Source organism: Daphnia magna, linkage group LG1 (assembly GCF_020631705.1).
Source record: "Daphnia magna isolate NIES linkage group LG1, ASM2063170v1.1, whole genome shotgun sequence".
Taxonomy (NCBI): Eukaryota; Metazoa; Arthropoda; class Branchiopoda; order Diplostraca; family Daphniidae; genus Daphnia; species Daphnia magna.
In genome coordinates, this window is record NC_059182.1 from 11,136,229 (window position 1) to 11,156,559 (window position 20,331).

The window sequence follows — 20,331 nt, forward strand, 5'->3', positions numbered from 1 at the left end:
CTTGGTTTCGTTTTTTACTTCTGGTTTCTCTTTTGTACCTATTGACCTTGTTTCTACTTTCGCTATCGGCACTATTGGGGTGCGACTAAGTGTGTCAGCATTTTGGTGTGACTTTCCTGGTCGGTACCCAATAATGATATCAAATTCTTGGATCTTAAGAGCCCATCGAGCTAATCTTCCTGCTGGTTCTGTCTTACTCATTAACCATTCTAAAGGTCTATGATCTGTAAATACGGTAAACTTACGCCCGTATAGGTACGTCCTAAACACGTCGATGGCGTGGATTATTGCGTATGCCTCTTTCTCTGTGGTTGACCACTTGGCCTCGCGGTCGTTCAGATGTTTAGAGGTATAGGCTATGACGACTTCTACGTCGTCTGATTTACGAAGGTCTTGTCCGTCGGACTCCGCTAAATCCGCTGATTGAGGTGGAGGTTGTATTTGAGCCAAGACTGCTCCTATTCCATATCCTGAAACATCCGTGTAGATGATAAATTCTCGAGAAAAATCCGGATAACCTAGAACAGGTCTAGTGATGAGACAGTTCTTAATACATTCAAAGGCGTCCCTTTGTTCCTCCCCCCATTTCCATTCCGCTGACTTTCTAGTGAGCGCAGTTAGTGGATGGGCTTTATCAGCAAAAGCCCGAATGAATTTTCTGTAGTAGCTGGCTAGACCTAAAAATGAGCTCAATTCTTTTACGTTTTTTGGAGCGGGATATTTAATAATCGCGTCTAACTTTTTTGTACTTGGTGTTATTCCTTTCCCGGATACGATGTATCCTAAATAATCTAATTCTTCTTTAAAAAATTCGCACTTCTTCCTTTTCAACTTTAAACCTGCTTGTTTAAGGAGTCTAAAAACTGCTTCCAAGTGTTTCACATGATCAGTAATTGAGTTACTGAACACTATGATGTCATCTAGGTAAACCAATGCGAATTTGTACAATACCGTTTTCAATATGTTATTCATTGCTCTTTGAAAAGTGCTGGGTGCATTTGTTAAACCAAATGGCATTCGATTAAATTCGTATTGGCCAAATTCACAAATGAAAGCTGTTTTGTGTTTATCACTTTCTTCTATTTCTATTTGCCAGTAGCCGCTTAGTAAGTCCAATGTAGAAAAATAAACTGATCCGCACAACGCGTCAATTGTGTCATCTATCCTAGGTAGAGGGTACTTATCCTTAACCGTAATTTTGTTCAAAGCTCTGTAGTCGATGCACATTCGCATCTCTCCATCTTTTTTAGGTACCATTACTATGGCTGCAGCAAAAGGACTGTGGCTTTCTCTTATTATTTTGTTACTTAGCATTACCTCTATTTTCTTAGTCAATCCCTAAAACTTGTCTTAACAACAAGTTTTAGGGATTCGGGTGTTCTTCTCAGTCTTTGATTAATGGGAGCGTTATGGCCTATGTTGATGTGATGTTTCACTTGTGTAGCTAGACCCAAGTCGGATTCTTGGTCTGCGAAAAGATCTTCGTGTTTCTTTAGTAAAATTTCAATTTTAGTTTGTATGTCGTCTGATACATTGAGTGCTTGTTCTTCTTTTTCAACAATCTTAGCTATCTGCTTAGTTTTATTATTAAAGTCTAATTGAGTGAAGGATTCTAAATTACGATAATCTTGTTGTGTAAGATCTTCGTCTTCTCTATCAATCGGGATTAGTGGTATATGGATGCCTGCTTTGCTAAATGTTACGCTATAAATGGGCATGGTATTACTTCCAAAATTATGTTCTACTCCAAAGTGATCATAACATATTTGACGATTTCTAGTGTTAATCTTCACATTATTGTTAGATAAGAAATCTAATCCTAAGATGCATTGTTCATTTAAGTTTTTCATAACATAAAAGTGATGGTTAATAATATGATTATCGTTGATAATAACTGAAAATTCAAATTTCCCCATCGATTTAAGTTCTTGTCCCGACACCGTTCTAAAAATACGAGGATTCGCATTTTCTACTTGTTTTAAGTTCTCATTATACTCTAGAGTATCCAATATTTTACTGGATACTAAGCTAGCGGCTGCGCCAGTGTCCACTAAAGCTATGATTTCCTTATTAAAAATTCTAACGGGAATACGTATCAGTTTTGGAATTTCTACTTCTACATCTGATCCTAAATTGTATGTTAGTTGGGAGTTACTGATTGGTTTTATGGTGTTTATCGAGGACCTTGGTTGTTGGTACGTGCCATATCTGTCCAACATTCTCTTGCAATATGTCCTCTTCGGTTACAATTGTAGCAGGTTATTTCTCGATTTCCAGTGGTTCGAGGGTTGTTGCTAGTTTGTTGTTGTTGCTGTAGATGTTGGTTGCTGTTATAACGTGCTTGTTGTCTGAAGTTGTTTGGTCCACTGTAGTTTCCTTGTCGGTTGGGGTAGTCGTTCCGATATGAGGGACGTTGGTGAGATGGAAATCTGGTTTGCCTGTATCCTGAAGGATTATAATTTCTTCGTCCTGACGAATTGTAATCTCTGCGGTAGGGGCTGTTGTCTCTGTTTCTACTTAGACTTCTTTCTCGACTTGATTCTCGGCTGTTATGACTGTCAGCAAATCGCACTCGCGAATCACGTGATCTTGAGTAACGTTCACTTGGACGTGGTCTTCTGTTTTCGTATTGGTCAGTTGCAGCTATGGTAACGTCGTTTTCCTGTGAGGATCCACGTTTCGTATTAGTACATTTTAATTCTGACAGAGCATCTGATAATTTTTGCTCAAGTAGTTGGATTTTATCGTCTTGTTGTTTTTCGTGATGCGTTATCTCTGCTATAACGGCTGACATCTCCTTGTCGTCTGTAGCTTCTTTTGTGTGTAGAATTTTTTCAGAAATGAAAAGTTGTTTACATAATGCGTCAAAGTCTTCTGTGTTTTCTGGCATTCGTAGATAAAGTTCTGCTTTATACTTTGGTAGTAATCCTTGTAGTAGGATTTTGCTTTTTCTGTGATCCCTCATCTTTTTCACTTTGTTTAGTAATTGTCCTTCAATAATAGTTTGGTTATGGTCAGCCCTTTCTTCTTTACCAGCGATGGTATCGTAGAGATTATTTAACCTTGACACAAAAGCTCTGCAGTTTTCTTCCGGTTTTTGAGTTAATTTTGAAAGTTTTTTCTCCAGCGTAGCTAAGTCGTAGGTGTCTTGAAATCTTGTTATTAGTGCTTCTTTCCAATCCTGGTAATTTAGATCATCTCCTTCTTCCTCAGCGTAGTTTTCATGCCATTCGAAGGCTTCGCCTTTCAATCGATCAGAAAAGAAACGTATCTTTTGATTGTCGTCCCATTCATTGTTTCGTGCTACGTGTTCGGCGCCGCGTAGCCACTCTGATATTAGTTTATCAGTGCTTTTACATTTTTTTTAAATGCTAAATTTAGATTCTGCTGGAAAATAATTATGTTGTAATATTAATGAATTAGTTTTGTTTAAAATTAATTACTATTAACTTTTCTAATTGAATAGTTTCTTGTTGCACATAATCAAGTTGCATTTGCTTCTAATAATTCTAATTTTAATCTGGGGTTTTTAATGTAGCGTTTACCACATTGTTTAAATGGATTTTAAATTTTTTAGACCAGTAAACTGACTTGGATATGGTTCTGCAGTGGTTTTACAATGATATGACACTTAAAAAACGTACCCTGAAAACAAATATAACCGCCCCACGACGTTTTTACTTCTAAATGTATTCTGCATCAAATATACTTGTATTCAATGTGAATACACTGTTATACCATGAGTTTTTACTTCTATATATAAACAGAATCAAAAATACTTGTATTCAATGTGAATACACCGTTATATTATGAGTTTATACTTCTACATGTAAACGGAATCAAATATACTTGGATTCAATGTGAATACACTGTGATACCATGAGTTTTTACTTCTATATGTAAACAGGATACCATATACTTGTATTCAATGTGAATACACTGTTAGACTATGAGTTTTTACTTCTATATGTAAACAGAATCAAATACACTTGTATTCAATGTGAATACACTGTTATATTATGATTTTATACTTCTACATGTAAATAGAATAAAATATACTTGTATTCAATGTGAATACACTGTTATAGTATGAGTTTTTACTTCTACATGTAAACAGAATCAAATATACTTGTATTTAATGTGAATACACTGTGATACCATGAGTTTTTACTTCTATATGTAAACAGGATCAAATATACTTGTATTCAATGTGAATACACTGTGATACCATGAGTTTTTACTTCTTTATGTAAACAGGATCAAATATACTTGTAATCAATGTGAATGCACTGTGATACGATGAGTTTTAACTTCTATATATAAACAGGATCAAATATACTTGTATTCAATGTGAATACACTGTTAGACCATGAGTTTTTACTTCTATATGTAAACAGAATCAAATATACTTGTATTCAATGTGAATACAATTTTATATTATGAGTTTAAACTTCTACATGTAAACAGAATCAAATATACTTGTATTCAATGGGAATACACTGTTATATTATGAGTTTATACTTCTACATGTAAACACAATCAAATATACTTGTATTCAATGTGAATGCCCTGTGATACCATGAGTTTTAACTTCTATATATAAACAAGATCAAATATACTTGTATTCAATGTGAATAGACTGTTAGACCATGAGTTTTTACTTCTATATGTAAACAGAATCAAATATACTTATATTCAATGTGAATATACTGTTATATTATGAGTTTATACTTCTACATGTAAACAGGATCAAATATACTTGTATTCAATGTGAATACACTGTTATATTATGAGTTTATACTTCTACATGTAAACATAATAAAATATAATAGTATTCAATGTGAATACACTGTTATATTATGAGTTTATACTTCTACATGTAAACAGAATCAAATATACTTGTATTCAATGTGAATTCGCTGTGATACCATAAGTTTTTACTTCAAAATGTAAACAGGATCAAATATAATTGTATTCAATGTGAATACGCTGTTATATTATGAGTTTATACTTCTACATCTAAACAGAATCAAATATACTTGAATTCAATATGAATACACTGTTATATTATGAGTTTATACTTCTACATGTAAACAGAATCAAATATCCTTGTATTCAATATGAATACACTGTGATACCATGAGTTTTTACTTCTATACATAAACAGGATAAAATATACTTGTATTCAATGTGAATACACTGTTATATTATGAGTTTATACTTCTACATGTAAACAGAATCAAATATACTTGTATTCAATGTGAATACACTGTTATATTATGAGTTTATACTTCTACATGTAAACAGAATCAAATATATTTGTATTCAATGTGAATACAGTGTGATATCATTAGTTTTTACTTCTATTTGTAAACAGGATCCTTTATACTTGTATTCAATGTGAATACACTGTGATACCATGAATTTTTACTTCTATATGTAAACAGGATCAAATATACTTGTATTCAATATGAAGGCCTTGTGATACCATGAGATTTAAATTCTATGTATAAACAAGATCAAATATACTTGTATTCAATGTGAATACACTGTTAGACCATGAGTTTTTACTTCTATATGTAAACAGAATCAAATATACTTGTATTCAATGTGAATACACTGTTATATTATGAGTTTATACTTCTACATGTAAACAGAATCAAATATACTTGTATTCAATATGAATACACTGTTATATTATGAGTTTATACTTCTACATGTAAACAGAATCAAATATACTTGTATTCAATGTGAGTTCACTGTGATACCATGAGATTTTACTTCAAAATGTAAACAGGATCAAATATAATTGTATTCAATGTGAATACACTGTTATATTATGAGTTTATACTTCTACATCTAAACAGAATCAAATATACTTGAATTCAATATGAATACACTGTTATATTATGAGTTTATACTTCTACATGTAAACAGAATCAAATATCCTTGTATTCAATATGAATACACTGTGATACCATGAGTTTTTACTTCTATACATAAACAGGATCAAATATACTTGTATTCAATGTGAATACACTATTATACCATGAGTTTTTACTTCTATTTGTAAACAGAATCAAATATACTTATATTCAATGTGAATATACTGTTATATTATGAGTTTATACTTCTACATGTAAACAGAACCAAATATACTTGTATTCAATGTGAATGCACTGTGATACCATGAGTTTTACCTTCTATATGTGAACAGGATCAAATATAATTGTATTCAATGTGAATACACTGTTATATTATGAGTTTATACTTCTCAATGTTAACAGAATCAAATATACTTGTATTCAATGTGAATACACTGTTATATTATGAGTTTATACTTCTACATGTAAACAGAATCAAATATATTTGTATTCAATGTGAATACACTGTGATATCATGAGTTTTTACTTCTATTTGTAAACAGGATCCTTTATACTTGTATTCAATGTGAATACACTGTGATACCACGAATTTTTACTTCTATATGTAAACAGGATCAAATATACTTGTATTCAATATGAATGCCTTGTGATACCATGAGTTTTAACTTCTATATATAAACAAGATCAAATATACTTGTATTCAATGTGAATACACTGTTAGACCATGAGTTTTTACTTCTATATGTAAACAGAATCAAATATACTTGTATTCAATGTGAATACATTGTTATATAATGAGTTTATATTTCTACATGTAAACAGAATCAAATATACTTGTATTCAATGTGAATACACTGTTATATTATGAGTTTATACTTGTACATGTAAACATAATAAAATATAATGGTATTCAATGTGAATACACTGTTATATTATGAGTTTATACTTCTACATGTAAACAGAATCAAATATACTTGTATTCAATGTGAATTCGCTGTGATACCATGAGTTTTTATCAAAATGTAAACAGGATCAAATATAATTGTATTCAATGTGAATACACTGTTATATTATAAGTTTATACTTCTACATGTAAACAGAATCAAATATACTTGAATTCAATATGAATACACTGTTATATTATGAGTTTATACTTCTACATGTAAACAGAATCAAATATCCTTGTATTCAATATGAATACACTGTAATACCATGAGTTTTCACTTCTATACATAAACAGGATCAAATATACTTGTATTCAATGTGAATACACTATTATACCATGAGTTTTTACTTCTATTTGTAAACAGAATCAAATATACTTATATTCAATGTGAATATACTGTTATATTATGAGTTTATACTTCTACATGTAAACAGAACCAAATATACTTGTATTCAATGTGAATGCACTGTGATACCATGAGTTTTACCTTCTATATGTGAACAGGATCAAATATAATTGTATTCAATGTGAATGCACTGTTATATTATGAGTTTATACTTCTCAATGTTAACAGAATCAAATATACTTGTATTCAATGTGAATACACTGTTATATTATGAGTTTATACTTCTACATGTAAACAGAATCAAATATCCTTGTATTCAATATGAATACACTGTGATACCATGAGTTTTTACTTCTATACATAAACAGGATCAAATATACTTGTATTCAATGTGAATACACTGTTATATTATGAGTTTATACTTCTACATGTAAACAGAATCAAATATATTTGTATTCAATGTGAATACACTGTGATATCATGAGTTTTTACTTCTATTTGTAAACAGGATCCTTTATACTTGTAATCAATGTGAATACACTGTGATACCATGAATTTTTACTTCTATATGTAAACAGGATCAAATATACTTGTATTCAATATGAATGCCTTGTGATACCATGAGTTTTAACTTCGATATATAAACAAGATCAAATATACTTGTATTCAATGTGAATACACTGTTAGACCATGAGTTTTTACTTCTATATGTAAACAGAATCAAATATACTTGTATTCAATGTGAATACACTGTTATATAATGAGTTTATACTTCTACATGTAAACAGAATCAAATATACTTGTATTCAATGTGAATACACTGTTATATTATGAGTTTATACTTCTACATGTAAACAGAATCAAAAATACTTGTATTCAATGTGAATACACTGTTATATTATGAGTTTATACTTCTACATGTAAACAGGATCAAATATACTTGTATTCAATGTGAATACACTGTTATATTATGAGTTTATACTTCTACATGTAAACATAATAAAATATAATGGTATTCAATGTGAATACACTGTTATATTATGAGTTTATACTTCTACATGTAAACAGAATCAAATATACTTGTATTCAATGTGAATTCGCTGTGATACCATGAGTTTTTACTTCAAAATGTAAACAGGATCAAATATAATTGTATTCAATGTGAATACACTGTTATGTTATGAGTTTATACTTCTACATCTAAACAGAATCAAATATACTTGAATTCAATGTGAGTTCGCTGTGATACCATGAGTTTTTACTTCAAAATGTAAACAGGATCAAATATAATTGTATTCAATGTGAATACACTGTTATATTATGAGTTTATACTTCTACATCTAAACAGAATCAAATATACTTGAATTCAATATGAATACACTGTTATATTATGAGTTTATACTTCTACATGTAAACAGAATCAAATATCCTTGTATTCAATATGAATACACTGTGATACCATGAGTTTTTACTTCTATACATAAACAGGATCAAATATACTTGTATTCAATGTGAATACACTATTATACCATGAGTTTTTACTTCTATTTGTAAACAGAATCAAATATACTTATATTCAATGTGAATATACTGTTATATTATGAGTTTATACTTCTACATGTAAACAGAACCAAATGTACTTGTATTCAATGTGAATGCACTGTGATACCATGAGTTTTACCTTCTATATGTGAACAGGATCAAATATAATTGTATTCAATGTGAATACACTGTTATATTATGAGTTTATCCTTCTCAATGTTAACAGAATCAAATATACTTGTATTCAATGTGAATACACTGTTATATTATGGTCCAGTGGATTCGCAATAATTTTGTATAGATGGCGCTGATCATTACTGTTTAGTCCTAATTGCCGTTTTTCCATTCCCCTGTCATTTAATTGTCGTCTGTGGGCCTAATGGCCGGCGTTTGTCAGTCTATTTTTCTCACATTGTGAATTGGAATATACCCACTGACTTCTCGTCAGTGATTCGTTTGGTAACTTGTATTATAGAATGATGTATGGATCTTGTATTTATAGCCTATGTATTTTATTCAGAATATTTGCATTGTCTTACCCATTACTGATCTGAACTGGGTTGTGAGCTCGGCATGAGCCCAATTGATCCTGGTTTTATATTCCCTCGTGGTAATTCTTATTTATAATGTATGATATTGTGTGTCTTCCTAACCCGATGGTATTTATGTAGGGATTTCGGTTGTAAGAAGTATTGTTCCCATTGATCTCAGTTGAGACCCATTAGTCGACCTGACATACTCACCCAAGATTGAGTTAACCTCAGGTAAAGCCGTAAACTCTATTCCCCTACCTCATGTTTCTAACATGTTCTTTGTCTCTCAGAATTGGTGATATTTGTGCTCGAGAGAGTTTGCATGTTTTCAGAGATTGACAATCTAATACAGTCACACCACTTGCTCTCTACCGAGTTATCATCTGGTCCTTTGAACCGGAGCTGAACTGATTTGAAAGTATGTCCAACCTGAATGACATCCCAGCATGGAGTTTGGACGACTGTAAGGCTAGGCAGAGGGTCGTGCGGAGGAGGATTACCAGCCTACACACTCGAATCAATGCCATCGTGACGGGTGGATTGTCCCGACGAGATGCAGAGAGACATCTAGCCGACGCACGAACCTTCCTTGTGGAATTAGAGGCCATCCATGATAGGATCATCGAGTTTTTGGACGAAGATGATGACGCAGCTGTGCATACTCAGACCACGCAACATCTTACTTATGCTGCTACCGTGGACTCTGCCTCGTCTTTGGTCGAGAACTATTTGACCCTACGCCTAGGTGACCCTGCCTCAGTAATTGTCGAGACACCCGAAGAGATTACAAGACGACAAGCCCTGCAGGCAGCTGAACAGCGACTCCGAGACGCACGAGTGGAGTTGGAGGAGGCAGAGAAGGCTTACGTCGATTTAGGAGGTCAGATCACACCTCAAGATGGATCAGAGATCGGGCCCTCAGATTCAGCCTCACAGATCGGTGCTCGTCCAATTCACAAGTTTGAGCACTATCCGATTGGCCCTGCCCTTCCCGCTGATGCATGGATTGAGACGTATCTGGCTGGTCAAGAGAAGCCCTTCGTTCCAGAGGAAGGCGATCGGTCTTCCGTGACGGTCCAGTTGGAAGTCTATTCTGGCCGGGCACTCGACTGGTTTAGCTGGATCGGCATGTTCTATGCCCTAGTTCATATTGCACGCCAGACAGCAAGTGAAAAGCTGGCCATTCTCAAGAATTATCTGAAGGGAGACCTAGCAGACATCGTACACGGCCACGGAGGTGGAGAACAGGGATACAAGGAGGCGCTTCAGCGTCTCAAGAGCACGTGCGGTAACCGTACGGTCATTCATGCAGCTCATTTGCAGGCGCTTGACAGAATGGAGGCTCCCCGAAACGATCCGCAATCTTTCAAACGATTCGCCGAACGAGTTCGTACCCATGTCTTCAATCTCGCCACTATAGGAGAATCAGGCCACGTAGACATTATTGAGAGGTTGACACTGAAGCTGCAACTTACCGACCGCTTAGCCTGGAACGACAAGCGAGGGTTAGAGCTCGATCAAAGTACGATCAACGATTGTGGGCGTTGGCTGAAGACACGGGCGGTGTCATATCAGAACGCATATGCCATCTCCGATGAACAACATCATCCAGCCTCCAAGAGCGGCCAACACTGGCCACAAGGACAGCAGCGGTCACAACACAGGAGAAGCGCCAGTACTCATCATGGAATGTCCAGCGTGCGTGGACAGACGGATCATGGTTCGACTGAACTAAAGGAGAGGAGGCCGGCGGATGCTCCACAGTGTTTCAAATGCGAGGGAGCCCATCGACTAGAAGAATGCCAGTTCTTCAGGGATCTGCCGGTTAGTGACCGGATGACTTTCGTACAGCGGCGTGGATTATGCTACAAATGTTTCGTAATCCGGCACGGAGCAATGCACTGTACCTTTAAGAAGACCTGCGGGGTGGAAGGGTGTAGTTTGAATCACCATCGTCTCTTACATAGGAACCAGGGGCATTCAGATCGGACAGTTCGGCCCCACACTCTACGCTCTACGCCACGACAGATCGGCTTCAAGATTATTCGGTTGGATGCTCTCGACGCGGAATGAGAGAGGGTGCCCGTCAATGTTATGATGGACGACGGAAGCGACGCCACCTTGTTCCGTGAAGGATTGACACATCGCCTGCGACTCAAAGGAAAACGACAGACCCTACTGGTAGAAGGAGCGGCGGAGGGATCGTCACGTCACGAAGATTCGGAGTTTCTGGCTCTTCATTTGGTGACAGCCTCCGGCGAGGAGTTTTCGATTGAAGGATCCACGGTCCGCTCCATTACCAGACCGGTACCCGTGATCCAGTGGGACGAACTGAAACGATGGTGGAGCCACTTGACAGACGTCCCTGCTCAGTGAGACTGCGGTGGTCGAGTCGACATTCTACTGGGGTTGGACTATGCGCCCCTCATCACTCCGAGTGAATCTCGGATTGGGGGAGCTGACGAGCCCGTCGCATCAAAGACCCGTCTTGGTTGGACCCTGCAGGGTGTAATAGGCTTAGACGGAGAATGGAACGCGGGCCGTATTCATCGCGTATGCGCGTCTACTGACATCTCCGCGCAGTTAGTTGCCCAATTGAAACGATTTTGTGACACTGAATCTTTCGGAACTGAATTCCGAGGCGATGGGATGTCAACCGTGAACCGGAAGGCTGTGGAGAAATTGGAAGCCGAGACGGTACGACTGGAGAAGGGATATGCTGCTCCGGTATTGTGGTTGGACGGCACGCCCCCTAACATCCCCGATAGCCGTTGCATGGCGGAAAACCGGCTGCAGAGCCTATGCAACAAGTTCAAGAGGATACCCGGATATGAACAGTATTATCGGGCAGCCACGAACAAGAATTTTACGGAAGGATATGCCCGCCGCCTTTCGGCCAGTGAAGTCCAACAGCAGCCAACCAAGTATTTTCTACCCCATTTTGGAGTCCCGAAGGTGATTGGCCAACCCGAGCTGAGACTAGTGTTTGACGCAGCCGCCAAGTCAGGTGGCAGATGCCTGAACGATTTCATCACGAGTGGTCCAGCACTTCAAAATCCGTTGGCAGCAGTGTTGGTACGGTTCCGGGAAGGAGCCATTGGATGTTCGGCCGATATTAGCGCGATGTTTAGCCGGATTCGGCTAACAGATGTGGACCGACCCTATCATCGATTCCTATGGCCCGAAGAGGACGGGAGGGTGACTATCTGTGAGATGACGCGGGTTACGTTTGGAGTTTCCTGCTCTCCCTACGTGGCCATTTGCACCACCTGGCGTGCGGCAGACGATGCTGGATCGGAGATGGAGGAGGCCGCGCACGCGATCAGAAACAACATTTATGTCGATGATTACCTGGACTCTGCTGGGAGTCTGGACGAGGGCCATCCGGAGGGCAACTGCAGTGCAGAAGGTGTTGGCGGGAGGCGACTTCCACCTTAGCCACTGGGTGTCAAACAGCGCTCAATTACTCAACGAGGTCCAGCCCCGTGGCGATGCAGATACGATGGTCGAGTCAACCACGATCCAGTTAGGAGCAGACGACCCAGAGATGGTTTTAGGAATCGTGTGGAGGCCGGGCAAGGACACTCTCGGTTTTCAAGTGAAGCTGGACGATATCGTTTACACTAGAGTAGGCCTTTTGGCCTAGGTCGCCGGCCTTTTCGACCCGTTAGGCACCGCCTCGCCATTGACCGTGAAGGCGAAGATTAAGTTGCGGGAGCTCGGTGTAAGGGGGCTCCACTGGGACGAGCCGGTCACCGAGGAGGACCGACAATGGTGGGAGCCATATTTCCGGAGAATTGATGGCCTAAGGGAGGTGGAGTTTCCGCGCTGCCTATTTCCGGATGCGGACGAGGTGAGAGGTTTGGAGCTACACACATTTGCCGATGCGTCCGAGGAGGCTTGTGCAGCATCCTGCTACGTTCGCGTGATCTACAGCGACCAACGGGTCTTGATCCGCCTGTCAAGTCGGCCACCAAGCTGGCACCATTGAAGACTGTGTCAGTTTGTAAGCTGGAGCTGAATGCTGCCTTGATGGGGGCCAGGTTGGCTCGTTTCGTCCAGGGCGCGTTGAGGAGAAGGTTCGACGCTCGATTCTTCTGGACTGATAGCAGCACGGTGCGGAGTTGGGTCCGTGGAACGTCATCGCATTACCAGGTGTATGTGAGTCACAGGATCGGCGAAATCCAAACAATGACCGAGCCGGGGGAGTGGCGGTATGTTCCCGGACGCTACAACCCAGCGGATGCTGCCACGAGATCACAGTTGGAGGAGGAGAGTATTCCGCCCTGTTGGATAAACGGGCCGGAATTTTTATACGACAAGGAGGAGAACTGGCCAATTGATTTGCCGTGGACGGTGGCAAAAGAGGAGTTAAGGGCTGCCCACGTTCATCTGAGCGTCACGGAACCGGCATTTGACTGGACAGCGATTAAGATTACCGCTCGCGACCTCCCCGCCCTCATCCGCCTAAAGGCTCCCTACGACGAACTGATGAAGAGGTGCCAACAGGAAAGTTACCACTGCGAGCTGGATAGGTTGAAGAGGAAGAAACCCATCCGGCCAACGTCGGCGTTACTCCAACTAACCCCTATCCTAGACGAGAAGGGTGTGCTCCGTCTTGGTGGACGGTTGGGAAGGGCCAAGTTGCCCTATGATATACTCCACCCTCCCATTTTACCGGGTAGACAACCGTTTGCCCGAGGTGTTATTCAGGCATTTCACGAATCAATGCACCATGCGGGAACCGATTTTGTATTAGCTCATGTGCGGCAGCATTTTTGGGTCACTTCTGGACGGGAGGCGGTCAAGCGGGTGCGAAACAGCTGTGTACCTTGTCGACACTTCCGCCCAAAGGCTGCAATTCAAATGATGGCGGACGTTCATCGCGCAAGGCTTGGAGCTCGGCAACCGCCCTTTACGTTTACCTCGGTCGATTATTTTGGACCTATCGACGTTACGCACGGACGGGGATGTGCAAAGCGGTGGGGGGCACTTTTCACGAGCCTCGTCACTCGCGCAGTATATGTAGAGGTGGCGATATCTTTGACCGCTGGCGACTTTTTATTGGTGCTACGACGTTTCGTCTCAGTTTACCGCAAGCCAGCCCACATGTTTTCCGACCATGGAACAAATTTGACCGGAGCGGAGCGGCTGTTAAGGGAGGAGCTGGACCGACTGAAAGGCGATGGAGATCTGGAGGTGGAGCTGAGAGCTCTTGGAATAGAGTGGTTCTTCCAGCCGGCCCAGACGCCCCATTTTGGCGGCTCTCACGAGTCAATGGTGCGGTCTGTCAAGAATGCATTGTATGCGGCACTGGACTCGGAAAAGGCGGTGCTGCGGAACCCCAGCGACGAGATTCTAAGGACCATACTTTTTGAGGTGGCGGGATTACTCAACACCAGACCACTCACTTATACCAGTTCCGACCCAGACGATTTTCGGCCCTTACCCCGAATGATTTTCTGAACCGGGCCCCAATCGCCGATCTTCCTGCAGGAGATTTCAGCAAGACACTGCCGAGGGAGCACTATGGTTATGTGCAACGCATGACGCGCCTTTTCTGGGACCTTTGGCATGGACCGTTTTTGCAGTCGATGACCAGCAGGAAGAAGTGGCGGAGCTCAACCCGAAACCTCGCAGTCGGTGATTTTGTATTAGACGACTGGAAGAATGCCCCCCGTGGGCGCTGGTGGACCGGTCGAATCGTTCGGGTCTTCCCCGGTGCGGATGGATTGGTCCGGGCCGCCGACGTCCAGTTTCCGACTGGGATATTCCGACGCGGGACGAATCAGCTGGCCCTGCTTGAGGAGTCGCCAGACCCAGCTGAGTCTGCAGGATCCGGCTCGGGGGAGGTTGGTCCAGCGGATTCGCAATAATTTTATATAGGTGCCACTGATCATTACTGTTTAGTCCTAATTACCGTTTTTCCATTCCCCTGTCATTTAATTGTCGTCTGTGGGCCTAATGGCCGTCGTTTTTCAGTCTATTTTTCTCACATTGTGAATTGGAATTTACCCGACTTCTCGTCAGTGATTCGTTTGGTAACTTGTATTATAGAATGATGTATGGATCTTGAATTTATAGCCTATGTATTTTATTCAGAATATTTGCATTGTCTTACCCACGACTGATCTGAACTGGGGCGTGAGCTGGGCATGAGCCCAATTGATCCTGATTTTATATTCCCTCGTGGTAATTCTTATTTATAATGTATGATTTTGTGTGTCTTCCTAACCCGATGGTATTTATGTAGGGATTTCGGTTGTAAGAAGTATTGTTCCCATTGATCTCAGTTGAGACCCATTAGTCGACCTGAGTCATCTGACATACTCGCCCAAGATTGAGTTAACCTCAGGTAAAGCCGTAAACTCTATTCCCCTACCTCATGTTTCTAACATGTTCTTTGTCTCTCAGAATTGGTGATATTTGTGCTCGAGAGAGTTTGCATGTTTTCAGAGATTGACTATCTAATACAGTCACACCACTTGCTCTCTACCGAGTTATCATATTATGAGTTTATACTTCTACATGTAAACAGAATCAAATATACTTGTATTCAATGTGAATACGATGTGATACCATGAGTTTTTACTTCTATAGGTAAACAGGATCAAATATAATTGTATTCAATGTGAATACACTGTTATATTATGAGTTTATACTTCTACATGTAAACCGAATAAAATATACTTGTATTCAATGTGAATACACTGTTATATTATGAGTTTATACTTCTACATGTAAACAGAATCAAATATACTTGTATTCAATGTGAATACACTGTGATACCATGACTTTTTACTTCTATATGTAAACAGGATCAAATATACTTGTATTCAAAGTGAATACACTGTTATACCATGAAATTTAACTTCTATATGTAAACAGGATCAAATATACTTGTAATCAATGTGAATACACTGTTATACCATGAGTTTTTACTTCTATATGTAAACAGAATCAAATATACTTGTATTCAATGTGAATACACTGTTATATTATGAGTTTATACTTCTACATGCAAACAGGATCAAATACACTTGTATTCAATGTGAATACACTGTTATACTATGAGTTTATACTTCTACATGTAAACAGAATAAAATACACTTGTATTCAATGTGAATACACTGTGATACCATGAGTTTTTACTTCTATATTTAAATAGAATCAAATATACTTGTATGCAATGTGAATACACTGTTATATTATGAGTTTATACTTCTACATGTAAACAGAATCAAAAATACTTGTATTCAATGTGAATACACTGTCATATTATGAGTTTATACTTCTAAATGTAAACAGAATCAAATATACTTGTATTCAATGTGAATACACTGTTATATTATGAGTTTATACTTCTACATGTAAACAGAATCAAAAAAACTTGTATTCAATGTGAATACACTGTGATACCATGAGTTTTTACTTCTATATGTAAACAGGATGAAATATACTTGTATTCAATGTGAATACACTGTTATATTATGAGTTTATAATTCTACATGTAAACAGAATCAAATATACTTGTATTCAATGTGAATACACTGTTATATTATGAGTTTATACTTCTACATGTAAACAGAATCAAAAATACTTGTATTCAATGTGAATACACTGTGATACCATGAGTTTTACCTTCTATATGTGAACAGGATCAAAAATACTTGTATTCAATATGAATACACTGTTATATTATGAGTTTATACTTCTACGTGTAAACAGAATCAAATATACTGGTATTCAATGTGAATACACTGTTATATTATGAGTTTATACTTCTACATGTAAATAGAATCAAATATACTTGTATTTAATGTGAATACACTGTGATACCATGAGTTTTTACTTCTATATGTGAACAGGATCAAATATACTTGTATTCAATGTGAATACACTGTTATATTATGAGTTTATACTTCTACATGTAAACAGAATCAAATATACTTGTATTTAATGTGAATACCCTGTTATATTATGAGTTTATACTTCTACATGTAAACAGAATCAAATATACGGGTATTTAATGTGAATACACTGTTAAGTTATGATTTTATACTTCTACATGTAAACAGAATCAAATATACTTGTATTCAATGTGAATACACTGTTATATTATGAGTTTATATTTCTACCTGTAAACAGAATCAAATATACTTGTATTCAATGTGAATACACTGTTATTTTATGAGTTTATACTGTTGAAGATTATAGCAAGCTGAACATCCGAATAGTGACACCAGGTGTCACTATACCTCACTAGTCTTGCCGACAGAGTAGTCTGCTGGCAAGACCAACTATTCTTAACCTGTCAAGTGTTTCTACTGATCTCGCTCTCACTCTATATACGCGTGTCAAGTGATAACGTTCTACAATAAAAGTATGGTAAACTTAGTGTAACTTGTGTCTGCCTTATTATTTATTCATTACTTACACTAGTACTAAATAAGTTAAATCTAACAAGTTATGGGCCCAGGATAAGATATAAAATTAATCTGTAATTTTTTTTTTATTTATTCAGCCTTTCTCGCTATGGCGAACAATACGGCCAAAGATGTTGGACATATATCTAAGTTTGATGGATCAAATTTTCCCTCATGGAAATATGGTGTCTGGATGCTTCTCGAGAAAAACAGATTGATCTCTGTAGTTGATGGGAGTGAAACACTACCCGAGCAGGTAATATATATCAGGTTATACCTAAAAGTTTTATTTTTTCATGTAGTTGCGTATGTCTATAAAGAAGAGAGCCAGTCAAGAATATTTTTTCTCTACTTGTGTATGCCAAGTGTATACAAGGGAGTATAGTGATTGTGATGAATCTCTCTCGTGAGAACTAGACTACATTCTTGAATGTGAACGTATGCCACTTATATTACTAAGTGAGAATAACAGATAGAGAGACTATACTTAAAATTATTGAGTGAAAGAATAACAAGATTCTTGAATGTGAACGTATGCCACTTATATTACTAAGTGAGAATAACAGATAGAGAGAATATACTTAAAATTATTGAGTGAAAGAATAACAAGATTCTTGAATGTGAACGTATGCCACTTATATTACTAAGTGAGACATAACAGATTTAGAGAATACCACTTATACGAGAAAGTGAGATCTGATTTATTGTTGATATAAAATCTGTTCATTAAAAGAAATAAAATAATGGAGTAATTAATCAACCTCATGAAAAATCTATATTATGTTGGGAAATATTTCATCTACTTTGCTATCATATGGTTGTGGTTAAAACATTGAGGTGATATTCTGAATATTCTTGTTTAGATTATTGATGAAGAAGGAGTCGTTCAGAATGCAGACCTGATTGATCAATGGAAACAAAAGGATGTCGAGGCGAGAACATTCATATACTCGACGATGAAACCTGAAAAACAAACAACACTCCAAGGTTGTTTAACGGCATTTGAAATGTGGAGCAGGATCCTGACGGAATATGCACAAGTCTCAATTGAAAGTGAACCATTGCTGTGGGGTCAATTCTACAGCTTTAAGTTTCAACCAGGTGCAAAACTGATAGTTTAAAAACGATTATCAGGTACAATAGAAGTTTTTTTTGTTTTTCAGACCAAACAATCATGAACTTTATTGCTGGTATCGAACAAATCGCTGCACAGCTGAGAGACATTGGAGCAGCTGTAGATGAAACGCAAATTATAGCAAAAATCCTGGTGTCACTTCCAGTGAATCTACAATACTTCCTTCCAGCCTGGGATAGCACTTCACAAGAGTTGAAAACTCTCTCATCCCTGACTAAACGACTAGTTAAAGAAGAAATGTCACAAGCTAGAAACCAGGAAAAGAAAGTAGAGCCTACGGATAGCGCCATGAAATCTGACTCAATGCTGGACAGAACACAGAAAGCTGAAGGATCTACACACCATGCATACCCTGCTGGAAGCTATCCTGGTCTCAGAGGTGGTCAACGTGGAAGAGGAGCTTATCGTGGAAGAGGAGGATATCATCAAAGAGGAGGTTATCACCAAAGAGGAGGATATCATCCCTACTCCTTTGGCAATCGAGAACAAAATTCGACCAGCTCCAGGGGAGGACAGGAGCAGTCCCCTATTGTATGTTTCCACTGTGGGGATACTGGACATATCAAGCGGAAATGTCGGCTCTGGCTGAAGGTACAAGAGAACCAAAAGAACTGGAACCAAGCTGATAATCAACAATCGTATAGCTACAAATCATTTACCAGTTTCTCAACTCGAAAGTAATAAACTCTCCGGTAAGAAAGTAACTAAAGAGATTTACAATATTTTTTTTGTTGTCAAAAGGGCAACTGACTGGTTTGCTGACAGTGGGGCTACCCAGCATATGACAGATCAGAGGAATCTGCTTATTAATTTTGTACGGGCCGAACCAGGGCAATGGAATGTATCAGGAATTGGAGATACCACGCTGCCTGTGATTGGACAGGGAGATGTACAAATAACGTCGGTTGTGAATGGAAAACACATGGAAGGTACTATAAAATCTATAACCTGAGAATTGAACAGTTCATGTTATGATAAATTTTTTTTTGATTGATGAGAGGAGTTCTCTTGGTGAATGGCCTAGGGGCCAACTTATACTCAATTGGAACGGCAACGGCAACTGGAATAGAAGTTCTCTTCACCAATGACACTGTCTCCTTCACCAGGAATGGAATAGCTCTAATAGAAGGAAGAAGGGCCGGAAAAACGCTGTACCATCTCAATATCCAGGCCATGAGTCACACACCCAAGACTGCAATAGCCCTCAGAGCAACAAAACTCTTACCTCTGTCTATCTGGCATAAAAGGTTTGGCCATGTCAACAATAAAACCTTATTGAAGATGGCATCTTTGGGATGCACCAGTGGACTCGCCTTATTTAATGACGACCCCTCCACCCTCTGCGAAGGGTGCATCATGGGAAAAATGCAGCGGTTCCCGTTTAAACATGGACATGAAAAAGCCACTGCGCCCGGTCAACGGATTCACTCGGACATTTGTGGCCCCATCCAAGTAACCACTCCCAGCGGCAATCGGTACTTTGCAACCTTTAAAGATGATTATAGCAGCTACTGCACA

The 20,331-nt window shown here is 38.5% G+C and overlaps 2 protein-coding genes across 2 annotated transcripts; both read left to right on the forward strand.

Moving 5' to 3' along the window:
* Positions 1–9,669: 9,669 nt before the first annotated feature.
* Positions 9,670–11,325, forward strand: LOC123473731. The gene has a single exon (XM_045175069.1). The coding sequence runs from the start codon at positions 9,673–9,675 to the stop codon at positions 11,323–11,325; it is 1,653 nt and encodes a 550-aa protein (XP_045031004.1). The 5' UTR covers positions 9,670–9,672.
* Positions 11,326–12,754: 1,429 nt separating this feature from the next.
* On the forward strand, positions 12,755–14,718 carry LOC123473776. Its single transcript, XM_045175119.1, has 2 exons — positions 12,755–12,880; positions 13,063–14,718. Exons 1-2 carry the CDS (start codon positions 12,755–12,757, stop codon positions 14,716–14,718), a joined length of 1,782 nt encoding a protein of 593 aa, XP_045031054.1.
* The last annotated feature ends 5,613 nt before the right edge of the window (positions 14,719–20,331 follow it).

Bases quoted from the DNA above. Each gene is read 5' to 3' on its own strand.
- LOC123473731 (XM_045175069.1), top strand. From the start codon at position 9,673: ATGTCCAACCTGAATGACATCCCAGCATGGAGTTTGGACGACTGTAAG.
- LOC123473776 (XM_045175119.1), top strand. From the start codon at position 12,755: ATGGTCGAGTCAACCACGATCCAGTTAGGAGCAGACGACCCAGAGATG. The intron at 12,881-13,062 runs GTAGGCCTTTTG...TGATGGCCTAAG, and splicing joins ACGATATCGTTTACACTAGA to GGAGGTGGAGTTTCCGCGCT.